The sequence below is a fragment of the Callorhinchus milii genome, unplaced genomic scaffold (genome assembly GCF_018977255.1).
Source record: "Callorhinchus milii isolate IMCB2004 unplaced genomic scaffold, IMCB_Cmil_1.0 Scaffold5, whole genome shotgun sequence".
NCBI classification, from domain to species: Eukaryota; Metazoa; Chordata; class Chondrichthyes; order Chimaeriformes; family Callorhinchidae; genus Callorhinchus; species Callorhinchus milii.
In genome coordinates, this window is record NW_024704746.1 from 51959712 (window position 1) to 51986805 (window position 27094).

At 48.5% G+C, this 27094-nt stretch overlaps 1 protein-coding gene across 2 annotated transcripts; it reads left to right on the forward strand.

The window, feature by feature from the left end:
* Positions 1–1682: 1682 nt before the first annotated feature.
* Positions 1683–25944, forward strand: agk (acylglycerol kinase). Of its 2 annotated transcripts, none has more exons than XM_007905094.2 (15): positions 1683–1857; positions 10498–10537; positions 11883–11962; positions 12890–12965; positions 14454–14546; positions 14999–15031; positions 15867–15961; positions 17079–17148; positions 17850–17929; positions 21746–21803; positions 22307–22454; positions 22975–23072; positions 23395–23465; positions 23808–23892; positions 25147–25944. In XM_007905094.2, the coding sequence occupies exons 1-15, from the start codon at positions 1757–1759 to the stop codon at positions 25270–25272; spliced, it is 1254 nt and encodes a 417-aa protein (XP_007903285.1). In that variant the 5' UTR covers positions 1683–1756; the 3' UTR covers positions 25273–25944. The 2 variants fall into 2 exon arrangements, with proteins under 2 accessions (XP_007903285.1, XP_007903286.1); XM_007905095.2 differs by having other exon boundaries at positions 22978–23072.
* The last annotated feature ends 1150 nt before the right edge of the window (positions 25945–27094 follow it).

The following is a 27094-nucleotide window of genomic DNA, read 5'->3' on the forward strand; positions in this document are numbered from 1 at the left end:
AGTAAAGAGACATAATAACCAGGAAAGACAAAGAGAAACGTATCATAAAGGAGAGAAGAGTGAACATCTTGCGAGTTGAAGTTGGTGTTTCTTAAGGAAGCCTCTTGTTAATTTATATACATGGTATGTTGTTTGCTGGAGGTGCAATCTTGGCACTTGTGGGCATTTGATGGATGATTTCAAGAACAGAGCATCGGTGTAGCCAAAACCACTCTATGCGCACCAAGAGAATCCCACTATTGTATTGGAACGATCCTGAAACAGAACTGTAGCATGTACATCCCTGGTATGAAAGTGCAGTGTAAGTATTATTTTGTGTGTGTGTATACAGAGTTATTAACTCTACCTGCATTGTCTATACTGTATATGTACAATATAATCTCTACCAGTACTGCCTCATTACAAATATCAGCTGATTGTAGATAGTATGTGCCTGCACTGGTAGCATGCACTATACCATGCCTGCCCTGTTTTATTGTACTGTACTATGTCTGTACTGGTTGTTTGTATTGTATTATGCCTGTATAGAGTTCTTGCTGGCTATAACTCCACTAACAGGCTATTTTTTCTTTCCCACTAGCCGATAACAGTCATTCTCTAAAGTGGACATTGTAAGAGATAGCTTCATTCCTCAACAAAGCAGGGATTGGGTTTAGTTTCTCATGAATTAAAAGTGATTATTAAACAGATGTTGATTTCTTTAGTCATACATCTGTGATTCACACACAAATTGTTCTTCACTGACACGTTTCTCTGTAGCTAATAAACTGGTTAATCACTGATAGCTGGAGTTTGTGTGTGATTATTTTAACATGGTCCTGAAATTGTTTCTAAATGTACAAACTCTTGAGCTACTTTTCTTTTGTCCTTTTTTGTCCTAGAATGTCAGGGATTTGACTACTGATCTTAATCCGATTGCAAAGCTTTTGATTCAGCCTCTACATTTTATGTTGTCCATACACCTGACGAGCTTACAATTCTTCCAATATCCATGTCATTCATGACGAATGGAAAGTATTAGGATTCAAGCATCAAACCTGCAGGATTTCACTCAACACAGTCACCAGGCGAGTATTACACCTCTCACAATTGCTGAAGGTTTCTATTTTTCTTCTCCAGTCCCACATTGTAACCGTGTATTTGATTATTGTGCCTTTTAGGTTAACAATAAGATCTTTCACATGGATCTTTGTTGGGTGTTTTCTTGAGGTCGAAAATGTCAGTGAGTGCTGTTCACCATCTGCTTTAGCTGTAACATGTGGTAATTACAGAGGTTTGTCAGACATTCTCGTCCCAAGGTTTCCACACACCTTTGTTTACCGCAATAAATAGGAACCCGGTTGTCAGTGGATTAGTGGATCGCTTTTCTGGGGATCATAACCTCTTCAAAAAAAAATGATCATTCGGTCACAATCCACCGAAGGGCTTTGGGTTTTAAGTTAAGTATAAGTTGGAATATCAACAAAACGCAAAATACTACAGATGTTGGAAATCTGAAAGAAAAACAGAAGTAGCTGTGAAGACTGAGCAGCTCAGCAGCAGCTGCGGAGAGGGGAAAGCGAGTCAACGTTTGGCCTAAGTTCCTTTCTCCACAGAAGCGCCTGAGCTGCTGAGCCCTCCATACACAGCACTGCGGGGACACCGCGGAACACAGAGAGCGCGCACCGCGCTCCGTCGGACCTCTTTGTGGACGGACAGGACTGTCGGGGGGAGCGGCGGGAGCGGCGCTCACAGGGCCTCACACACACCAGCGGACATGGCGAGGCTCCTCAGGACCGTCCGCAACCACTGGAAAAAAAGCACGTTCGGGGTCTGTGCTCTCAGCTGCGGAGCAAAGTGGGTGTACAACAGACACTGGTGAGGGGCAGCGATACTGTGAGAGAAGGCACTGGGTATCACTGTTACTGTGTGTGGGCAGTGGGTATCACTGTGTTACTGTGAGTGTGGGCAGTGGGTATCACTGTTACTGTGAGTGTGGGCAGTGGGTATCACTGTTACTGTGAGTGTGGGCAGTGGGTATCACTGTTACTGTGAGTGTGGGCAGTGGGTATCACTGTGTTACTGTGTGTGTGGGCAGTGGGTATCACTGTGTTACTGTGAGTGTGGGCAGTGGGTATCACTGTTACTGTGAGTGTGGGCAGTGGGTATCACTGTGTTACTGTGAGTGTGGGCAGTGGGTATCACTGTGTTACTGTGAGTGTGGGCAGTGGGTATCACTGTGTTACTGTGTGTGTGGGCAGTGGGTATCACTGTGTTACTGTGTGTGTGGGCAGTGGGTATCACTGTGTTACTGTGCGTGTGGGCAGTGGGTATCGCTGTGTTACTGTGTGTGTGGGCAGTGGGTATCACTGTGTTACTGTGAGTGTGGGCAGTGGGTATCACTGTGTTACTGTGAGTGTGGGCAGTGGGTATCACTGTGTTACTGTGAGTGTGGGCAGTGGGTATCACTGTGTTACTGTGTGTGGGCAGTGGGTATCACTGTGTTACTGTGAGTGTGGGCAGTGGGTATCACTGTGTTACTGTGAGTGTGGGCAGTGGGTATCACTGTGTTACTGTGAGTGTGGGCAGTGGGTATCACTCTGTTACTGTGAGTGTGGGCAGTGGGTATCACTGTTACTGTGAGTGTGGGCAGTGGGTATCACTGTGTTACTGTGGGTGTGGGCAGTGGGTATCACTGTGTTACTGTGAGTGTGGGCAGTGGGTATCACTGTTACTGTGTGTGTGGGCAGTGGGTATCACTGTGTTACTGTGAGTGTGGGCAGTGGGTATCACTGTGTTACTGTGTGTGGGCAGTGGGTATCACTGTGTTACTGTGAGTGTGGGCAGTGGGTATCACTGTGTTACTGTGAGTGTGGGCAGTGGGTATCACTGTGTTACTGTGTGTGTGGGCAGTGGGTATCACTGTGTTACTGTGTGTGTGGGCAGTGGGTATCACTGTGTTACTGTGAGTGTGGGCAGTGGGTATCACTGTTACTGTGTGTGTGGGCAGTGGGTATCACTGTGTTACTGTGAGTGTGGGCAGTGGGTATCACTGTTACTGTGTGTGTGGGCAGTGGGTATCACTGTGTTACTGTGTGTGTGGGCAGTGGGTATCACTGTGTTACTGTGTGTGTGGGCAGTGGGTATCACTGTGTTACTGTGTGTGTGGGCAGTGGGTATCACTGTGTTACTGTGAGTGTGGGCAGTGGGTATCACTGTTACTGTGTGTGTGGGCAGTGGGTATCACTGTGTTACTGTGAGTGTGGGCAGTGGGTATCACTGTGTTACTGTGAGTGTGGGCAGTGGGTATCACTGTGTTACTGTGTGTGTGGGCAGTGGGTATCACTGTTACTGTGAGTGTGGGCAGTGGGTATCACTGTGTTACTGTGAGTGTGGGCAGTGGGTATCACTGTGTTACTGTGAGTGTGGGCAGTGGGTATCACTGTGTTACTGTGAGTGTGGGCAGTGGGTATCACTGTGTTACTGTGTGTGTGGGCAGTGGGTATCACTGTGTTACTGTGAGTGTGGGCAGTGGGTATCACTGTGTTACTGTGAGTGTGGGCAGTGGGTATCACTGTGTTACTGTGAGTGTGGGCAGTGGGTATCACTGTGTTACTGTGAGTGTGGGCAGTGGGTATCACTGTTACTGTGAGTGTGGGCAGTGGGTATCACTGTGTTACTGTGAGTGTGGGCAGTGGGTATCACTGTGTTACTGTGAGTGTGGGCAGTGGGTATCACTGTGTTACTGTGAGTGTGGGCAGTGGGTATCACTGTGTTACTGTGAGTGTGGGCAGTGGGTATCACTGTGTTACTGTGAGTGTGGGCAGTGGGTATCACTGTGTTACTGTGTGTGTGGGCAGTGGGTATCACTGTGTTACTGTGAGTGTGGGCAGTGGGTATCACTGTGTTACTGTGAGTGTGGGCAGTGGGTATCACTGTGTTACTGTGTGTGTGGGCAGTGGGTATCACTGTTACTGTGAGTGTGGGCAGTGGGTATCACTGTGTTACTGTGAGTGTGGGCAGTGGGTATCACTGTGTTACTGTGAGTGTGGGCAGTGGGTATCACTGTGTTACTGTGAGTGTGGGCAGTGGGTATCACTGTGTTACTGTGAGTGTGGGCAGTGGGTATCACTGTGTTACTGTGAGTGTGGGCAGTGGGTATCACTGTGTTACTGTGAGTGTGGGCAGTGGGTATCACTGTTACTGTGAGTGTGGGCAGTGGGTATCACTGTGTTACTGTGAGTGTGGGCAGTGGGTATCACTGTTACTGTGTGTGGGCAGTGGGTATCACTGTGTTACTGTGAGTGTGGGCAGTGGGTATCACTGTGTTACTGTGAGTGTGGGCAGTGGGTATCACTGTGTTACTGTGAGTGTGGGCAGTGGGTATCACTGTGTTACTGTGAGTGTGGGCAGTGGGTATCACTGTGTTACTGTGAGTGTGGGCAGTGGGTATCACTGTGTTACTGTGAGTGTGGGCAGTGGGTATCACTGTGTTACTGTGAGTGTGGGCAGTGGGTATCACTGTGTTACTGTGAGTGTGGGCAGTGGGTATCACTGTGTTACTGTGTGTGTGGGCAGTGGGTATCACTGTGTTACTGTGAGTGTGGGCAGTGGGTATCACTGTGTTACTGTGAGTGTGGGCAGTGGGTATCACTGTGTTACTGTGAGTGTGGGCAGTGGGTATCACTGTGTTACTGTGAGTGTGGGCAGTGGGTATCACTGTTACTGTGAGTGTGGGCAGTGGGTATCACTGTTACTGTGTGTGTGGGCAGTGGGTATCACTGTGTTACTGTGAGTGTGGGCAGTGGGTATCACTGTGTTACTGTGAGTGTGGGCAGTGGGTATCACTGTTACTGTGAGTGTGGGCAGTGGGTATCACTGTGTTACTGTGTGTGTGGGCAGTGGGTATCACTGTGTTACTGTGAGTGTGGGCAGTGGGTATCACTGTGTTACTGTGAGTGTGGGCAGTGGGTATCACTGTGTTACTGTGAGTGTGGGCAGTGGGTATCACTGTTACTGTGAGTGTGGGCAGTGGGTATCACTGTGTTACTGTGTGTGGGCAGTGGGTATCACTGTGTTACTGTGTGTGTGGGCAGTGGGTATCACTGTGTTACTGTGAGTGTGGGCAGTGGGTATCACTGTGTTACTGTGTGTGGGTGATCACTGTGTTACTGTGATGGGCAGTGGGTATCACTGTGTTACTGTGAGTGTGGGCAGTGGGTATCACTGTGTTACTGTGAGTGTGGGCAGTGGGTATCACTGTGTTACTGTGAGTGTGGGCAGTGGGTATCACTGTGTTACTGTGAGTGTGGGCAGTGGGTATCACTGGTTACTGTGAGTGTGGGCAGTGGGTATCACTGTTACTGTGTTGTGGGCAGTGGGTATCACTGTGTTACTGTGAGTGTGGGCAGTGGGTATCACTGTGTTACTGTGAGTGTGGGCAGTGGGTATCACTGTGTTACTGTGAGTGTGGGCAGTGGGTATCACTGTGTTACTGTGAGTGTGGGCAGTGCGGGGGGGTGGGTATCACTGTGTTACTGTGGTGTGGGCAGTGGGTATCACTGTGTTACTGTGAGTGTGGGCAGTGGGTATCACTGTGTTACTGTGAGTGTGGGCAGTGGGTATCACTGTGTTACTGTGAGTGTGGGCAGTGGGTATCACTGTGTTACTGTGAGTGTGGGCAGTGGGTATCACTGGTTACTGTGAGTGTGGGCAGTGGGTATCACTGTGTTACTGTGAGTGTGGGCAGTGGGTATCACTGGTTACTGTGAGTGTGGGCAGTGGGTATCACTGTGTTACTGTGAGTGTGGGCAGTGGGTATCACTGTGTTACTGTGAGTGTGGGCAGTGGGTATCACTGTGTTACTGTGAGTGTGGGCAGTGGGTATCACTGTGTTACTGTGAGTGTGGGCAGTGGGTATCACTGTGTTACTGTGTGTGGGCAGTGGGTATCACTGTTACTGTGAGTGTGGGCAGTGGGTATCACTGTGTTACTGTGAGTGTGGGCAGTGGGTATCACTGTGTTACTGTGAGTGTGGGCAGTGGGTATCACTGTGTTACTGTGAGTGTGGGCAGTGGGTATCACTGTGTTACTGTGAGTGTGGGCAGTGGGTATCACTGTGTTACTGTGTGTGTGGGCAGTGGGTATCACTGTGTTACTGTGAGTGTGGGCAGTGGGTATCACTGTTACTGTGAGTGTGGGCAGTGGGTATCACTGTGTTACTGTGAGTGTGGGCAGTGGGTATCACTGTGTTACTGTGTGTGGGCAGTGGGTATCACTGTGTTACTGTGTGTGGGCAGTGGGTATCACTGTTACTGTGAGTGTGGGCAGTGGGTATCACTGTGTTACTGTGTGTGGGCAGTGGGTATCACTGTGTTACTGTGAGTGTGGGCAGTGGGTATCACTGTGTTACTGTGAGTGTGGGCAGTGGGTATCACTGTGTTACTGTGAGTGTGGGCAGTGGGTATCACTGTTACTGTGTGTGGGCAGTGGGTATCACTGTGTTACTGTGAGTGTGGGCAGTGGGTATCACTGTGTTACTGTGAGTGTGGGCAGTGGGTATCACTGTGTTACTGTGAGTGTGGGCAGTGGGTATCACTGTGTTACTGTGAGTGTGGGCAGTGGGTATCACTGTGTTACTGTGAGTGTGGGCAGTGGGTATCACTGTGTTACTGTGAGTGTGGGCAGTGGGTATCACTGTGTTACTGTGAGTGTGGGCAGTGGGTATCACTGTTACTGTGAGTGTGGGCAGTGGGTATCACTGTGTTACTGTGAGTGTGGGCAGTGGGTATCACTGTGTTACTGTGTGTGTGGGCAGTGGGTATCACTGTGTTACTGTGTGTGTGGGCAGTGGGTATCACTGTGTTACTGTGAGTGTGGGCAGTGGGTATCACTGTGTTACTGTGTGTGGGCAGTGGGTATCACTGTTACTGTGTGTGGGCAGTGGGTATCACTGTGTTACTGTGAGTGTGGGCAGTGGGTATCACTGTGTTACTGTGAGTGTGGGCAGTGGGTATCACTGTGTTACTGTGAGTGTGGGCAGTGGGTATCACTGTTACTGTGAGTGTGGGCAGTGGGTATCACTGTGTTACTGTGAGTGTGGGCAGTGGGTATCACTGTGTTACTGTGAGTGTGGGCAGTGGGTATCACTGTGTTACTGTGAGTGTGGGCAGTGGGTATCACTGTGTTACTGTGTGTGGGCAGTGGGTATCACTGTGTTACTGTGAGTGTGGGCAGTGGGTATCACTGTGTTACTGTGAGTGTGGGCAGTGGGTATCACTGTGTTACTGTGAGTGTGGGCAGTGGGTATCACTGTGTTACTGTGAGTGTGGGCAGTGGGTATCACTGTGTTACTGTGAGTGTGGGCAGTGGGTATCACTGTTACTGTGAGTGTGGGCAGTGGGTATCACTGTGTTACTGTGAGTGTGGGCAGTGGGTATCACTGTGTTACTGTGAGTGTGGGCAGTGGGTATCACTGTGTTACTGTGAGTGTGGGCAGTGTTTTTTTTTTTTACTGTAGTGTGGGCAGTGGGTATCACTGTGTTACTGTGAGTGTGGGCAGTGGGTATCACTGTGTTACTGTGAGTGTGGGCAGTGGGTATCACTGTGTTACTGTGAGTGTGGGCAGTGGGTATCACTGTGTTACTGTGAGTGTGGGCAGTGGGTATCACTGTGTTACTGTGAGTGTGGGCAGTGGGTATCACTGTTACTGTGAGTGTGGGCAGTGGGTATCACTGTGTTACTGTGAGTGTGGGCAGTGGGTATCACTGTTACTGTGAGTGTGGGCAGTGGGTATCACTGTTTACTGTGAGTGTGGGCAGTGGGTATCACTGTGTTACTGTGAGTGTGGGCAGTGGGTATCACTGTGTTACTGTGAGTGTGGGCAGTGGGTATCACTGTGTTACTGTGAGTGTGGGCAGTGGGTTTCACTGTTCTGTGTGTGTGGGCAGTGGGTATCACTGTGTTACTGTGAGTGTGGGCAGTGGGTATCACAGTGTTACTGTGAGTGTTGGGCAGTGGGTATCACTGTGTTACTGTGAGTGTGGGCAGTGGGTATCACTGTGTTACTGTGAGTGTGGGCAGTGGGTATCACTGTGTTACTGTGAGTGTGGGCAGTGGGTATCACTGTGTTACTGTGTGTGTGGGCAGTGGGTATCACTGTGTTACTGTGAGTGTGGGCAGTGGGTATCACTGTGACTGTGGTTACTGTGTGAGTGTGGGCAGTGGGTATCACTGTGTTACTGTGTGTGGGCAGTGGGTATCACTGTGTTACTGTGAGTGTGGGCAGTGGGTATCACTGTGTTACTGTGAGTGTGGGCAGTGGGTATCACAGTGTTACTGTGAGTGTGGGCAGTGGGTATCACTGTGTTACTGTGAGTGTGGGCAGTGGGTATCACTGTTACTGTGAGTGTGGGCAGTGGGTATCACTGTGTTACTGTGTGTGTGGGCAGTGGGTATCACTGTGTTACTGTGTGGTGTGGGCAGTGGGTATCACTGTGTTACTGTGAGTGTGGGCAGTGGGTATCACTGTTACTGTGAGTGTGGGCAGTGGGTATCACAGTGTTACTGTGAGTGTGGGCAGTGGGTATCACAGTGTTACTGTGTGTGGGCAGTGGGTATCACAATGTTACTGTGAGTGGGGGTAGTGCGTATCACAGTGTTACTGTGAGTGTAGGTAGTGTTCTCTCCCGCACCAGACTCCGCGACCCTATCAGCTCCATTATCACCCCCCTAGATAATTATCTGGGGGGGGGGGGCAAGTTTGCAGGGCTATGCGGAGAGAGCGGGGGGTGTGATTGATTTGGAAGCTCTTTTAAAAGAGCCGGCACAGACACGATGGGCCGAATAGCCTCCTTCTGTGCTGTATAATTCTATGATTCTATGATCCTCGCCCGGCTCCACTGACTCCTCATCACTCAGAGGTTACAGTTCAAGATCCTGGTGCTCACCTTCAAAGCCCTTCATACCTTGCTCCTCCCTACCTCTGTGATCTCCTTCCTTACCCGCTGCCAACCCATGCGCTCCCTCCCCTTAGCGGGCTCTGGCCTGCTTCATGTCCCCCACCTTGCCCGCCCCACCAAGACCCATCTCAAGACCCTCCTCTTCAAATGTGCCTTTGGTCAGCCTCCTACCCCCAACATTTCCGCCTTCCACTCCTAATCGCAGCCACCAGCTCGAGTGCGGATCCCTAATTGTACAGCGCCTTAGGACAGCCTCCTGACATGTTAGGCACTATACAAATGTAATTTATCATTGTTGCTACTGTGAGTGCAGACCGTGAGGGTATCACTGTATTTCTGTGATTGGAGACAGTGTTCCAGTGAGGATATCAGTGTTGTGTTTTCTTGTTTTATTAGTTGCTAGCTGTACCCATTGCAGCTATGCTTGCAACCAAAGGATCCAATCTTGAAAATGGGTTTCAGTGATACCACTCACAAACATGCCATACATGTGCGATGAGCTTGTTTGGGTCATAGCTCATCAACGATAGAAGATCCTATGAAAGCTATGATAACTGACGGGGCGTACTGTATGATCCACCAGGTCCTCGAGTTATTGCAAGGCATAGTTGAGCACAGCTAAATGGAGTGACCTCTGCTGCTGGGCATCATTTTGCTGTGTTCTTGCATGCTTTTCAGCATTCAAGTCCGGCTGTGCTGTTCTTTGAGCAGGCAACTCATTTTGCCATGTTCTTGGATGCCTTTCTGTGTCGAAGTCTAACCGTGATGTTCTTTGTTCTTCAGTTTCATTTAATTGGCCTTTGCCCTTTCGTTTGGCATTTTTATTTGTCCTTGAAAGATTTTACCTTCACTTCCTAGGCATCTTTATCCCATAAGATTAAGAAAATATGTTATTCGGAGGATTCCTGTGGGAAGACTTAGTGGGAAAACTCAGTTGGAGGACTCCAATTGGGAGGACTCAGTGGGAAGACTCCTGTTGGAAGGAATCCTTTTTTGGAGTCCATACATGTGTGATGATCTTGTTTAGGTCACAGCTCATCAACAATAAGACATCCCTGAAAATATGCCCATGACATGAAAATATGTCCATGCCCTTGCAAGACCTTTTCGATAAAGTATAAATCATGTCTCTACGTCAATCGGTTATTGCATTATTGGCAGACAGACAGACACACAGACAAACATTTTGTCTTTATTAGTATAGATTAATATTGCAATGATGTGAGGTACTGAGATAATTGTATTGTTCGTGCAGGANTTTTTTTGCTGAAACAAAGCCTGAACCAAGTAATAATAGTCATTCATTTTCAAATATTATTTATTAGTAACGCTGGATGATAACTGGCAGTATCTGGGATGTTCACCACTGTTATCAGAGTGGAGTGTTGTTTCACACGTTGAGGTCTATGGTGAGCTGAGTATGATTCTGGCTCATGCAGCATGGCTTCCGTGAGTGTGGCTGTTGGGGGAAGCCCTGCAGGTGATACCCTTTCAGTCAGTTGATTTAGACGATGTGAATCTTGAAGCATTTCTTAACCCACTTTTCTTTTTGATTCAGTGACAGCCTCTTGCGCAGGGCAGCATGTCAGGAAGCAAAGGTAAGTCTGCCTGAGAACTCTCCTCTGAGTAGTATTTCCCTTGGCCACTTTTGAGTCAAACAATTCAGGGTCAGCATGTGGGGGAGGAGCATTTCTTAAAGGGAGGGAGTTTGTGTTATTCTTTGTGCTGTCTTCTGGGAAATAAGTTCATTATTTTCTATTCGTGTCCATCTGTCCAGGTCGATAGCGCTCTCACCATTGAGTCAGAAGGCTATGGTTCAAGTTGCACAAAATAATAAATAATCCTTGCATTTGATATAATGCCTTTCCACGTCTTCGAGACATTTCAAAGCGCTTCACAGAATATACTGTAAAGTGAATTGACTGTATGTTGTGGGCAAAACGCGGCAGCCAATTGTGCACAACAGCATCCCACAAACAGGCGTGGATTGAAGTGACCAATTTATTATTTTTTTTCTTGGGGGATTATTATTAGGCATGTGGAGTAAGGAAACTTACTTACCCAAGGTTCCGCCCCCTGCCGAGAACCGAACCCAGGTCTCTTGCTTGCGAGGTGAGTGCTCTAACCACTGAGCTACAGGTCTCCGCATCAGGACTTAGACCTCACAGTCCAGGCTGACACTCCTGGGCAGGGCTGGCAGAGCGCTGCATTGCCAGAGTTGCTGTCCTTTAGATGAGATGTTAAAAACTGAGGATCCTGTTGAGGTGGACTTTAAAGATCCCATTGCCCCCTGGTGTTCTGGCCACAATCTTCTCAATAAAATTGGTCCTTCCCTTCCTGGCAATAATCACGATCAAAAAGGAACATCTTTAGGTGAGAGTTGAAGGTGGGGAGGGAGGAGGCAAGATGGAGCGGGATTGAGGGAGAGAGTTTCAGAGTTTCGGGGTGTAGTGGCTGAAGACACAGCCACTGATGGTGGCGAAGAGGGGACGAGGGACAAACAGGAGGCTGGAGGCAGCGGTGGTGGCCTGGGGTTTAAGCAGGTCAGATACGTAGGGAGGTGCGAGGGCATGAAGGGATTTAAAAACGATTGAGAGATTGATCTTGAAATCGATCCGTTCAGTAAATCTTTCATTTGACTTGTGAAATTGGAATTTAAATATTTGGGAGCCATATAGACGTAAGCATCTAATCCTTTCAGCCAACGGATTGGATAGTTGTTAAAATATGTGATTAATTTAATTAATAATTAATAAATTGTAATTAAATCACTGCTTCTTCTCCCCACGTCTGGGGTAAGGCCAGTTTGTTGCGTAATACTGTAGAGATATTTAAATTCCAATTTTACAGGTCAAATGAAAGATTTAATTTTATCTTTGACCGCATCCAGGGTCAACACCTAGAATTTACCTCTTGAACTGAGTTTTCTATGTTTGTGTTTAGGAATATGGGGACCAGCTTCTGCCAGTCAGTGCCAAAGTTAAGAAAGCGACAGTCTTTCTCAATCCTGCTGCTTGCAATGGGTAAGTAATGCCTTCAACAACAACAACAAAATTACATTTGTAATGCGCTGAACAGTCAGGGATCAGGACTTGAGCGTGGGGGGCAGGGTTGGCATGAGGGAAGGCAGCTGAAGGCAAGGTCAAAAAGGAGGGTCTTGAACCGTGCCTTAAAGGAGGTAAGAGAGGCAGCAAGGAGAAGGGATTGGGGGATGGAGTTCCAAAGAGTGGGGGCAGAGAAGCTGAGAGCCTGGCCACCAAAGGTAGGGCGGGTCGGATGGGAGACATGGAGCAGGCCTGTGCCTGCTGAGCGGAAGGAACGGACAGGTTGATAGAGGGTCAGCAGGTCAGAGATGTAGGAGGGGGTAAGTCCGTGGAAGGCCTTGAAAGTGAGGACAAGGATTTTTAATTCTATTCTCTGAGGGATGGAGATGCATTGTCGGAGGTTTCGTCCTTCAGACAAGACGTTAAACTGATGCCCCATCTGAATATAATGATCCCCTGGCACTAATTGAAAAGAAAAGGGAATTTCTTTCTCCTCGTGTCCTGGCCAATAAATCGCCCCCAAAAAAATATCCTGTGAAGTGCTTTGAGACATCTCAACAACTTGATAAGGCGTTATATCAAATGCAAGCATTATTATTAACTCAGTATGGACCTTTGTATGTTAGAGAAGCAGCTTGCCATCAACTGTTTCATCAGAATCTTCCTTGCATTGATATTGTGCTTTATCGTCCCAAAACATCTCAAAGCATTTTCAGTAAAGTGCACTGACTGTATTTGTGTAGGCGAACGCAGCAGCCAATTTATGCACAGCAATGTCCCACCAACAGCCAATAAAGAGAATAACAGTGTTACAACATGTGTTGCCTTTGTCAACTATTACTGTTAGAACAGTATTTCTGTCAGTATACTCTGACTGATAATGTTTTGTACGTTTCGTCTCTGTAGGAAAGCAAGAAACCTCTTTGAGAAAAATGCAGCACCAATTTTACACCTCTCTGGATTTGATGTAAATGTAGTTAAGGTAAGGGCAGGAATTTATATGCCTAAAATAACACTGAGAATGCTAAAACCTGGGAGTGAGGGGCAAGAAACCAAGAGATATTGTATAGAAAATGAGAGATCACCCGATTGAGATTGCATGAGTGAATTCCACAGTTTTGTGTATTGAGCCAAATGCCCCTTATTAATAATAATGATGATAATCATTGCATTTGACGTAGCGCCTTATCACGGTCATTGAGACGTCTCAAAGCTCTTCACAGGATTTGCTGTGAAGTGGATTATATAAATATATATATGCCGTATATTTGTACCCATAAATGTTCTTCTCCAGAATTCTACCATGTCTTAAACTCATCTTAAAATTTAAGTTTGATGGAATAGGCTAAAATTCTTAATTTGGAAGCTAGTTTTCCACCATTTTGAGAAGGAACTTGTTTCCAAATATAGACAATTTAATATTTTTACACAATTCGTAAATTTTAGGACAGAATGGTTTCACAGGTGGAACTTCTGGCCCCTAATTTCATAATGGGTTCACAAATATCAAATTACACTTAGTTGGGAGGATGTCCCAAGGTACTGGACAGTCAGCTGGAGCTGGAGGTTGTGATCAGGAGGGGTGGAGGGTAGGAGGGTGACCAAAGGCCCAATCAAAGAGCTCTTTGCAAGAGCAAGCCCTTGAAGGAGGCAACGGAGGGGATGAAGCGAAGGGGCTAAGCAAAGGGAATTCCAGTGGATGGGGCTGAAGGCCTGACATCAATGGTAGGGCGGGCAAGGCGGAGGACATGGAGCGAGCTAGTGCCTGCAGAGCTACGCGGAGGGAGCGGACAGATGGAGGGAGGGAAAATATGTTTGGGGAAACGGTTTGAAAATATGTTCCTTTAAAAGTGCAGGTCTCCCTCTCCTCAGACTGGAAGTCAGGACTGTTGTGCTTGAAAAGGAGTGCTCTGCTGCAGGGCCTTTGTTTTTTGAAGATTTGCGTTCTGCTGTAAGTGTTGTCGGTGGAGCTCTGTGACTCACCGCTTTATGACGACAATAAATGATGCATTTCTTGTTTTCTTTCAATTCCTGATCGCACTGTTGGATTTCTGATGGGTGAATGCCACCACCTGCAACCTGCTGGCTCACATGTTCCCTCTGGGGCTTCAGCACTGTGCTGAGGATTGTCACTATACGTTTGGGAATCTATGATTCCCCATACAGCAAGTTGCTAAGATCAGCTGAGGCTCTTCACTGGATAGTAAACCAAGCCAGTGTGAAAGAAATGAAACTACTACCTTTCCTCACTAGCATCTCTGTCTATGCTGCCATACTGAAGGTCTTCGCTGTCTCCCTCACTATTGTCCATGTTTGCTGTGAAGGAGCAGCTGACTGACATACATTCTGCTTATTTTCCCCTTGGTTGGTTGAAACAGTGGTTAAAATGATTCTCAATGCCACCATTGTTATGGAAGGAGCGAGTGACACCTCGTATCCCTCTTTGAGTCTGCCTTGGCTTGTGTTACAGACAGACTATGAAGGACAGGCAAAGAAGCTGCTGGAGCTGGTTGAAGACACTGATCTGATCATTGTTGCTGGTGGAGATGGCACTCTGCAGGAGGTAGGAACAGGTGGCAGAACAACTGTTGTGGTTGTGCTTCAAGTGGGGCAGCGTGTGGGTGCTGGGGAAGGGTCCCAGTTCAGCTGATAGGGAATATTTTCATCAGTTTTTTGGTCAGTGTGACGACATGATATGCCAGTACCATACCGTGAAGGAGAAAAAAATCACACAGTGCGGACATACTAGGCTGCCTGTTGTGTGGGTTTGTGCTGAGAAATCTCTGAGCAGGAAGCTGCAGCTGATGTCACTGACGTATAAGAGCAGAGAGTTGACATAAATTCAAATACAGTAAATCCGTCAAGATTTTTCCTAGCACATCTGCACTGAACCAAATTTGAGATTTGAGATGGGTTGTCTGCAGCTGGTGGAATAGAAAGGGATTAGTGCGAGTGGGTTGCGATATTACTGACTGTGTAGCACATGTTTACTGCCTGCCTCTCTCACATTATTAGGTTGTAACAGGACTACTCCGGCGAGCAGATGTGGTAAGCTATGTTCACTTGTCTTCCATCTTTGTGCTGTCACTTTCAACAACAAATCACATTTGAAAAGCACCTTTCATGTCGGAAGGACATCCCAAGGCATTGGACAGTTAAGAGTTTGCACCCAGGCTACAGATTGGAATCGAGAATGTGTGGGGGTGGCACAATCAAAGAGGAAGGTCTAGAGACGGGCCTTGAACGAGGTGAGGGAGGGGGCAAGGCAGAGGGATCCAAGGATGGAGTTCCAAAGGATGGGGGCAGAAAGGCTGAAGGCGGGAATAGCAGGGGATGTGGAACATTCCTGTAACGTTTCTCTGTTGTGCTGTGTCCTCCCATTCCATCCAAATGCTGATTGAGACCCCTGCGTCCCTGACTGACACCCCTCACTCCCACTGACACCCTGACCTTCACTGACATCCTCACCCTCACTCGCCCCGGAGCCCCTCACTCACCCCGGCGCCCCTCACTCACCCCGGCGCCCCTCACTCGCCCCGGCACCCGAGCCTCCCTGGCGCCCCTCACTCGCCCCGGCGCCCCTCACTCGCCCCGGCGCCCCTCACTCACCGCAGCGCCCCTCACTCGCCCCGGCGCCCTTCACTTGCCCCGGCGCCCCTGAGCCTCACCGGCGCCCCTCACTCGCCCCGGCGCCCCTCACTTGCCCCGGCGCCCCTCACTCGCCCCGGCACCCCTGAGCCTCCCCGGCGCCCCTCACTCGGCCCGGCGCCCCTCACTCGCCCCGGCGCCCCTGAGCCTCCCTGGCACCCCTCACTCGCCCCGGCGCCCCTGAGCCTCACTCACACTGACGGTGAGTTTGTTGTGCTTCGACTCCACTTTCTAGAATAACTTCAGCAAAATCCCCATTGGATTCATTCCACTGGGGAACATGAACTCTCTGAGTCAGACACTGTATCCTGCCATTGATGAGAAAACCCGGTGAGTTACTGTCCTGAATTAATAATAATAATAATATGTATAGTCCTGAATGAAGATTCTGTTCTTCAGCAGCCACCTGGTGTGATTCTCAGCTGCTCAAGTGATCTTTATGTGCGCGCAGGGGCCTGTGAATTCTGTGTAGCCTCCCAACAGGAAGCAGGCCAGCCTTTAACAACAATAACAAAATTATATTTGTATAGTGTCTTTCACATCAGGAGGACATCCCAAGGCCCTGGACAGTCAAGAGTTTTGGACCCGAACGGGGGATTGGGATGGGGAGGGCGGGGGGCAGCAGGATGATCGAAGGCAAGGTCGAAGAAGAGGGTCTTGAAAGAGGCAAGGGTGGGGGCAAGGCGGAGGGACTGCGGGATGGAGTTCCAGAAGGTGGGGGCAGCGGGGCAGAAGGCTCGCCTCCAATAGTGGGGCAAGCGAGGTGGGGGACGTGAAGCAGGCCAGAGCCTGCTGAGCGGAGGGAGCGAGCAGGATGGTAGGGGGTTAGGAGGTCGCAGAGTTATTGGGGACCATGAAGGGCTTTGAAGGTGAAGACCAAGATCTTGAACTGTATCCTCTGTGTGATGGGAAGCCAGTGGAGTCGGGCGAGGATGGGGTGATAGGGTCATGGAGCCTGGTATGGGAGAGGACATGGGCATGAGGACATGAGTACTGGATGATCTGCAGGGTATGGAGCGAGGAGAGTTGGAGAGGCCGACAAGCAAGGAGTTTGCATAGTCAAGCCTCGATGTAATGAAAGCATGTATGAGGGTTTCGGCGCCCGGTGTGAGACAATGGCAGAGCTGAGCAATGTTGCGGAGGTGGGGGAAGGCAGAGCGGGTCATGGCACGGATGTGGGGTGGAAAGGATAGATGAGGGTCAAACAAGACACCAAGGCTCCAGACTAGCTTGGTAAGGTGGAGTGTGCAAACGTGCAACCATGGATAGTGATGCTGTCTGCAAAATCCAGGGTCACATTACCTTGTAGTAAACCCTGTGAAGTGCTTTGAGGTGTCCTCCCGACAGTGCTTGTCAAATGCAAGGATTAATATTGAGCGCTAATAAACACCCCATTTTCAGTCACTATCGCATTATTGGTCATTCTCTCCATTTCTGCTTGTTGCAGACACATTGTGCACGCTACACTTGCCATCCTGAAGGGAGAGACTGTTACCTTGGATGTCCTGGAGATTAAGGTGAATAAGTAAACTATTTTATCCTTCATTTCATGCTTCTTACTTAAAAATATTTATTTTGGCCCAATCTTGACCAGAACAAATAGTTACCCATTCTCTATCCCTACCCCTCCTGAGAACTGAGCACAGCATTGTCCCACAAATGACCACTGGTGGATGAACAATTGAAGGATAGTTGGCCAAGACACCTGGAGAAGTTCTTACCTTTTCCAATTGGGCCACAGGATTTTTAACATCCCACGTGGAAAGCACCCCATGTGTGACCTAATGTGTATCCTTGGTACAATGAGCGGTATGATCCAGTGTGAAGCATACAGCAGCGTGTGCAGCAGATCAGGGAGGAGATGATGGGGAGCACATTCATCAAATCTCCAGAATCAGTCAGACCAATTTACAGTGTGAGGTATTAGAACAATGACATTCGCATAATCCTAGTTGACCTATGTGAAACCAGGGATCTTTTTGATCTTGTTCTGCTGATCTGGCACTGGGTTTAAATGGCCACACATCAGGTGTGCTTTGTACCTTTCAACTCACATTTTGGAGCAGAGCAGGGGTGTTCGGACAATAACAGAAGATGCAGAGGGGAGAGTGGTTTGTAGGGCAGTGAGCTGTCGGTGAGTCCTGTTCGCCCTGTTGTTCCTGGCCACATGAAGTGTAACGACTAGTGAAACTCATTGCTTTTCTCATCTTGTTTCAAGGGTGACAAAGAGCAGCCAGTGTTTGCTGTGACTGGCCTCCGGTGGGGAGCATACAGAGACGCGAGTAGCAAACTCAGCAAGTAAGTATACATGTGTTAACGTCTGCGTTAATGTGTTGTGTTAATGGTAAGCTCAAATGTAAATGTGGTTCAAATGGTTGTGCCCTTGTCTGGGGAGCGTGATCTCAGTCCCAGAGTGCTGCTGCTGTGCAGTGTTGAAGAGGGAAATGTACTTCAATGTTCTGTACTTTTTGTCCACTGACATAGACAGAGAGAAGAGAGGCCTGTGCAGATAACATTGTCCAATATTAGTGTGTCCAGCATGCTCATTCCTTTGAACACTTTGTTCATCTCCACTTCATCTCGGCAAATGGTTTCTCCTCTCGCTCCCTTGGAGTCACCTGCGGGGTCCCCAGTGCTCCATCCTTGGCCCTCTTCTTTTCCTCATCTATATGCTCCCGCTGAGCGATGTCATCTGCAGACAGGGGGTAAACCTCCACATGTATGCGGATGACACACAAATCTACTTTGCCTCCTCCAGTACCAACTCCAGGTCCACCAATGTTTTATCACTTGCCTGGTAGACATAAGGGCCTGGATGAGCGTAAACTTCCTATAGTTGAATGTGGAAGATGGAAGCCATATTTCTTGGCTCCCATCAAGGTCTTCACTCCTGCGGATGTAAACTCCACAATCTCCCTGGGCTCTCCCTCAGATGCACTGAACCAGTACGCAATCTAGATACCCCAGTTGTCCTTCCTTACCCACATCCAGTCCTTGACCAGGACCGCCTACCTCTGCCACATTGCCTACCTCCAACTGTACCTTACCCGAAATGCAGCCGAAACCCTCGTGCATGTGTTTTTCACCTCGCGCCTGGATTACTCAAACTCACTCCTCCCCAGCTCCATCATTCAAAAAATCCAGCTCGTTCAGAACTTTGCCGCCTGCATACTGACCCGGACCAAACTCCGTACCCCCATCTCACCAGTTCTGGCCAGGCTCCACTGTCTCCCCATCACCGAACAGATCGACTTCAAGCTCCTCACTCTTGTGTTCAAATTCCTTCACTCCTTGGCACCTCGCCATCTCTCAACCTCCTCACTCCCCAATTCAAAACCTGGTGCCTCCACTCAACTGTCACCGGCCTCCTGCTTGTCCCTTGCACCCTCCGCTCCACCATTGGAGGTTGCGCAATCAATCACTACGCCCTGAATCTCTGGAACACGATCCCTCAATCCCTCCCCCTTGCCTCTTCTCCCAACTTTTCCGGTCATCTCCCACCCCAGCTCGGAGTCAGACTCCACCGTTGTTAAGCATTCTGAGAATCTGCCCTGCATGGAGGGTGCTATATAAGTGCAAGTTGTTGTCATTCAGCTGGGTTTATGTTGTCGATGAGAATGTTGATATTATGGCCTTCACGGAAACCTTCCCCCTCACTGAGGCCACACCACCCGGCTATACCCACTACCATGCCCCAATCGTCGTGGCGGTGGTGTGGCCCTCATCTCCAGGGCGTCACTTGCCCTAACCCCCCACTCCACTGGCTCATTCCCCTCCTTTGAACACCTTACCCTCTGCCATCCCTCCCATCTCTCACTAAAAATTCTCCCAATTTACTGCCCCCCCAAATCCTCCCCCACCTTCATCTCTGACATCTCCACTCTTCTAGCTTCCCTCACTCAAGGGCCAGGTGCGGGCTGCCGAATACACTTGTCTCAAGCACAGCTGGCTGGACCTCATCAAAACCTACCGCTCCACTCTCGCCTCGGCCAAGGCGAAGGGCAACCCCAGGCTCCTGATCTCCACCACCACCCGGCTCCTCTGCCTGCCACGCCTCGCAGATCCTTTCCTCCGACTCTCACTGCGAGAAAATGCTGGACTTCCTCGAGTCCAAAACCTTTGAACCCGTCATCCCCTACTCTATCATCACCACCATATCCTCCATGAAGCCCACTACCTGCTCCCTGGAATCCATCCCCACCCCTCTCAAATTCCAGCTCCACCTCCTTGCCCCACTACTTGCCGACATCATCAACCTCTCCCTGTCATCTGGCACTGTTCCTACCCCCTCAAAACAGCCACTATCACCTCCCCCCCCTTAAAGAAACCTTCCCTTGACCCAACACAGCTATCCAGCTACCGGCCCATCTCCAACCTCGGAAACTGCTCTGGTCAAGGTCACAAGTGACGTCCTGACCATGTGTGACCAGGGCTCCCTCTACCTCCTCGACCTCTCCGCCACTTTTGACACTGGATCATTCAATCCTCCACCACCTCTCCTCCCACCTCAACCTCCAAGGTTCTGTCATTGACTGGTTCAGGTCCTACCTTTCACACCGCCTCAACTTTGACTCAGATAACGGCTTCTCCTCCAGCCCCCGCACCGCCTCGTGCGGTGTTCCTCAGGGCTCTGTCTCGGTCCCCTCCTCTTCACCCTCTACATGCTCCCCCTTGGTGACATCATCCGCAGACATGGGGTAAATTTCCACATGTATACGGTTGACACCCAACTCTATCTCTCTACCTCCACCCTCAACTCCGGGACTACTGGCGTCCTGACCGACTGCCTGTCCGACGTCAAGTCCTGGACGAGGGACAACTTTCTCCTACTCAACATCAGCAAGACCGAGGCCCTCCTGATTGGCTAGCATCAGCGCTTCCGCACCTCGGGCGCTGGCAGCATCAGCTTCCACGGCTGCACACTCAACCTCACTAAGCCAGTCAGGAACCTGGGTGTCTTGTTTGATCCTGAACTGCCCTTTCTCCTCCACATCCACGCCATGACCAGCACTGCCTACCATCACCTCCACAACATTGCCAGACTCCATCACTGCTTCACCCCTCAGGCTGCTTACCCACATATTCGTCACATCAAGGCTCGATTATGGAAATTACCTCTTCATCGAGCTTCCCAACTCTTCCCTTCACAAGCTGCAGATCATCCGAACTCTGCAGCTCATGTACTCTCGCGCACCAGGCTCCGTGACCCCATCACTCCCACCCTCGCCCGACTCCATTGGCTCCCCATCCCTCAGAGGATAGAATTCAAAATCCTCGTCCTCACTTTCAAGGCCATCCATGGCCTTGCCCCCTCCTACCTCTCTGACCTGCCGACTCCCTACCTGCCCTCTCCCTCCGTTTAGCGGGCTCCGGCCTGCTCCATGTCTCCCGCCCGACCCGCCCTACCATCGACGGCCGGGCTTTCAGCCTCTCTGCCCCCACATTCCATCCCACAGACCCTTCGCCTCATTTCCTCCCTTGCCTCCTCCTAGGCCGGTCTCGAGACCCTCCTCTTCAATCATGCCTTTGGTTGCCCTCCCACCTCTCTGCCTTCCCTCACCCCTACCTCACGCCTCCCCCATGCTCGGGTCCTGACCCTTGACTGTCCAGCGCAATGGTACATCCTCCCAACATGAAAGGCGCTCTATAAATATAATTTTGTTGTGTATATGTGTGTGTTTGTGCGTAGTGTGAGTGTCTTTGTGCAACACCTTCGGTCCTAGGCGCTGTTGAGCCGGGATGCTGCTTTTACTGAACACAGGTGATCTAGAGACCATCAGACTTGTGAGATAGCTATTCTTCCTCCCTTTCCATGGTGCAGCTTTGCCTTGTGACTTTGTGTCACTTTGTGCACTGTACCTTTTCACGTCAATCATGCAAAGCAATAGCACATTTTCAATGACATCTCATCGTGATTGAGTGTCTACGGGATCTGTCAAACTGCTGTCCACACCAGCCAGGTGCTGGGTGTTTACAGAGTAGATGTATGGAGTAAATCTCCTCTCTGCCATGAATCCCCTCAGTGTTGATCACACATTTCTCCTTTACCCTTGTGTCTGTCTTGCACTCTGTGCTGCACCATGTAACTGCTGTTTGAATTTTGTCTCATTGCAGGTTTTGGTATCTCGGGCCTCTGAAAGACAAGGCCTGTCACCTGTTCAGTATGTATAAGGTAAGTGGTCATATTCCCTTCTCACCAGAGTGAGGGGTGTTATTGCTGGGAAATACAGGCTGACCAAAACATCGTGACAACTACCCTATTATCTAAAACAAATCATTTCTTTAAGACTTATTAGACAATGTAATGGTATCATGACTTTTTGGTCACCCTGTAGAACGCTTTCCATTTCAGGTACTCTGTGTCAGCATCCTTGTTCTGTCATTTCTATTTTGTAGAATGGCTCATGGGAGAGTAAGTGCTCTTTTCATTCTCCTGGTCAGCTTGGGGCCCCAGAGAAGACAGGCCGGTGTGCAACTGGAGTGAACTGTACCTGGTGACTATTCTGTAACACAATACGTTACCTGGTTTGCATGTTTAGTAAATTGTGGATTCAGAGGAGACCGCATTAAAAGCGGTCCCGGGCTAAAAGCAAACCCGTGCCCCAGAAAGACTCTTTAGAATTGGGTTGCCTTGTAGATGGTTAGCTCCAAATCTTGTTACCCTTTGTGATGTAGGAATGGCCACAAGTTTACCGGGCTTCGCTGGCATACTTGGGCCCCACAGAGAGACCGCCAGAGGAATCTGATGAGAAACCCCCGAGGCCAGGACTGTGGAGGCGGATTTTGAGGAGACTGGAGTTGTACTTCTCATCTCCAAAAGAGGGTGAGATACTTTTAATATAATACACTCGGGGTGGGGGGGGGAAGGGGTTGACTGTATGTGGGACACTGCTGTGCGCACTTGGCTGCCTGTTTTGCCCACAAAACACTCAGTCAATCCATTTTACAGTATTTTGTGAAGCGCTTTGAACCGTCTCAACGATGTGATAAGGTATTTTATCAAATCCATGGATTCTTATTATTATTGGTTGGGTGGTGGTGAAATAATGACACAGGAGAAGGGGGGCGTTCTGGCAGAGGCTGGGCGGCTCTAAATGTGATGAAACCTCGAGGGGAGTTGGGTCCTCGTGTTAACTTCTTTGGTTTTCTGCTACAGATACTCATCTGCTGGATGTCACTCACTGCTTCCCAGGATTCCTGCGCTTAGTTTCAGAGTGACCTCCTTAGGAGACGAGAAGATGGTGGAGCTGGGAATTCTTTAGAAAAGGGGAGAATCTGATTGAAAGAAGTGGATCTCTGGCGAGCGTTAGCTTGTGGTTTACTCTTCCTTCTCTGTTCTGCAGCAGAACAGGTGCCCATGGAGCCAGAGCACTGGGATGAAGTGGAGGCATCTGCAGTTGAAGTGACCATAAGCACACTGAACAAGCAGATGGACCTGACGGTGAGACCTCGCGGGAGCTGGGCTGCCCTTCCTCTCACCTGCTTTGGGTTGCACGACACGGTGTTCAGGCGGGAGGGTTTCATTGGATCGATAAAGTTACCAAAGAGTCCTTCAATGTCACAATCTCGTCCTTTTCATTTGCAAGAATGTGCTTTGTTTCTTAAAACCCAATGTCATTACTTGCTCCACTACCTGTGCTGAAAGCTTGTGTTTTTCTTGAACATTCTGCTGCACTTCCTGGATCGTTTTGTGTCCTTTGCATCATGTGCTGCTTAGCTTTGTATGGAACCAGCAATCTCACTGCTTGTGCCTGTCTCTCCAGCGTACACAAGATGCCATGACTGTTTGTATTGAGCCCGCCACTCTCAGCAAAGAGGAGTTCTTAGCAACAGGGTAAGCATCATTTTTTTCCATGTCTCAAGCTTATCAACCAAGAAACAACAGCTATGCCCTGGGTGAGGCAACAGTAGCAATGCTTGAGCTCCTTTTAATGGTCATAATAATAATCCTTGCATTTGATATAGCGCCTTATCATGTCGTTGAGACGTCTTAAAGCGCTTCACAGAATATATTGTAAAGTGAATTAACTATTTTGTGGCCGAAACACGGCAGCCAGCTGCGTACCTGGCTGTTTGTGAGGCATTTCTGTACACAACTTGTTTTTCGCAACAAGTTTCACTGCGCGAGAAGGCCCAGACAGGGTAATGAGCAGAGTTTATTCTTGATTCTTGACAGGAGTCAGAAGATCTCTGAGCCACACATGTGTCCTGAGGGCAGCCAGATTCTCCAAGCCAGTTGTTGCAGGCTGCAGCTTCCACAGGTGAGGTTGAGGGTTCCTTCAGCATTGCATTGTGGGCTGGGAAACTGCCGCTGGCGGGGCTCATGGTGGAGTTGCCGTGAGTGCAGCCTCCTAAACCAGCAGTGTTAAGTGGCAGCCTGATGTATGATCGTACAGGAGTAGGTGTGACCTTCAACAGACAGTTAGCAGTCAGTGTCTGTGAATGGCTCTGTTGGTTAATCACTCCGAGATGCTACCCTATATAAAGGCCGTTATACAAACGTTGTTGGTCAGAGATTACGAGCATTTATAAGACTGGGTGTGTTATACTCCCAGCTCAGGTGCCTCTTGCTGAGATCTCATGATATGGCAGTACTATGACTTTCATTGCTGCTCCGTGGATTAAAGTGAGCACCTGGGAGTAAGCTTGCACATGGCTCCTTTCCAGCTCAATGCCTTGGAAGGTCTGAAGTCCCTTCTTTTTGGAGAACCTCCCTTCTCTTTTTGAATAGTGTCATGGGATCTTTAAAGACACCTGAACAGGCAGATAGGACCTCAGTAACCTTCTCATCTGAAGGACAGCTCATCCAAAGGATGCCACATCCAGTATTGTAGGGCCACCTCAGTGTCACATTGCAGTGTAACATTGAAACTATGAGCTCGAAGTCCCAATCTGGCTTGAACCCACAACATTGTAACTTGGAGGCAAGAGTACGGCCAAACAAGCCAGGATTCCCCAATGTAGATTTCAGTGGAAACTCATTCAGGAGGTCAGTAAATGAACTCTGGAATTTGGTCCACTACAGTGAGTTGCCCCCTCTGGTGAGGTCATATTTCTGGATTACATTTATTATTGAAATAAAACACCTGGAAAAACTAACCACATTATTCCTGGTGATAATGTTGGTGAGGTGAATTTCCACTGTATTCTCTGCAACTGAGCTAATAATAATAAATCTTGCATTTAACATAGCACCATATTACCCTGTTGAGGCATCATAAAACGTTTCACAGAAGATACTGTAAAGTGGATTGACTGTGTATTTTGCATACAGCAATGTCCCACAAACAGCCATGGAGTGACCAATTTTTCTTTGGGGGGACACCAGGAGAAACTGCCTTCTCTTTTTGAATAGTGCCATGGGATCCACCTGAACAAACAGGCGGGACCTCGGTTTAACATTTCATTCAAAGAACGGACTAAGAAGTTCCCTGAGAGTTGTTTTAATCCACGTCCTGCAGAGTGTTGTGTCAGCCTCAAACAGAATTGTTGACTGATCCCTTGTGTCTCCTCAGGGAACAGAAGGCTTCTTTAGCATAGATAACGAGGATTATGAGGCCATGTCCGTGGACGTGAAGCTGCTGCCACGTAAACTCCGATTCTTCTGCGATTCCATCAAAAAGCAACAGATGCAACGATAGTTCCAGGTGCCGAGCCTGATCTGTATTAGTGTCCAAACCGTAGGTTGCTGTCAGTCGAATTTAAAGCTTTCAACATGAAATGGAGTGTTTTATTCTCGTATACGCAGCCTTTCAATATAATGATCAGAGTTGGGTTTCACCCTGTTAATGTATGGAAATGATGCAGTGGGGGAAGAATGAGCCCTGCCCACTCATTTTCCACCTTGGTGCTTTCCTGCCCACATTGCCATCGTCCCTGCCTGGTTCGTGGGCTTGCCTCTGCAGCAGGTCTGAAAGCAGAAAATAACAAGAGCATTGTGAGATTCCCAGTACGTTCAGAAATTGTGCTTACTGCTCCTGAACATTCCCTGTCCACAGCACTGAATCCCACACACTACACATTAAATGACTGTGCAATTGGTGATTCAGTCTCATACTGAGTTACACCAGACTTTCCACAGGAGGTGAAATAGATCTATTTTAACATGTCATTGAGATGCCTCAAAGCGCTTCACAGAATATACTGGAATGTATATTTTGTGGTCAATGTTCTTGTAAATGAGATAACTGTAACTTGCGTGTGCCTGATATGTATGTCTCCATGGTTTAAACCCTTCAGAATGAGTTGATGCACGTGCACAAAAAGGAAAAAGAAACTGCTCGGCATTAAAATTACTGTGGTAATGAAACCTCTAAAACGTGTGAAAGATGCTTTATTGTATTCAAGCTGTAACGGAATTTCTCTTTGATCATGTGCAAAGGGACAACAGCTTCTGACTTATCACAGCACAACACTAAATGTATTTAACTAGGATGATACCGACTTGCCTCCTTACATTATCTGCTGAATTGATGAAATGTGCAACTGCAGTAAAATGTTCTGTGCTTCCTCCATGTGATGATGTGGACTGCAAAATCACTACGTTTTGCTCCCTTTCGCATCTCCAGTGATGCCAAAGAATTTACAGTTTGGACACAGCAACGTAACATAGGAACAGAAGGGAGTCATTCAGCCCTTCGAGCCTGTTCGCCATTAATTAGATCATGGCTGATTTGTACCTCAACTAATCTTTTCAATTCCAATTTCCCGCTTTCTCCCCATATCCCTGAATATCCTGACCTACCAAAAATCTATCAACCTCACTCTTGAAGGTGTGGATGGATCCTTTTGGGGGAGAGAATTCCAGATTTCTACCACCCTTTGAGCAACAAAATACTTCCTGATTCACTCTTGAATGGCCTGGTTCTAATTTTAAGACTATGCCCCCTTGTTTTGGATTCCCCCACCAGAGGAAATAGCGTCTATCTATTCTATCAAATACCTCAATCAAATCACCCCGCAACCTTCTAAACTCAAGGGAATACACTCCAAGTTGACGTAGTCTTTCCTCGTAACAACCCTTTTAGGTCTGGTAACATTCATAATATGTGTTAAAATTCCGCGATATTGATGACCAGTTAAAACAGACTGTATACTGAGGTGTCAGTCATTCGCCTTTGAGTGAGCAGAGTGAAGGAGCCGTCATGCTACAATTAAGCCACTTCCTGATTAATCAGAGCGATGTAGCCACTAATGTGCATTCAAACAGCTGAATTGTGAAGGAATATTTTTATTGCAGGCTATGTGCAGTTAAGAGATTTACTATCTCAAATAAGTAGGCCTGCAGGCAGGATTTAAAAACCGAGGGAAGGGATAAGGAGTGATATTGGGAGAGTTCCAGAGAGAGGGAGCAGTGGCTAAAGGCTTACATGATGGTGAGGCAGTGGGCAGGGAGCATGAAGCAGACTGAATTGGCAAGGCAAAGGGTGGAGGACCACAGGAGGTTTCAGAGATTGTGTGGTG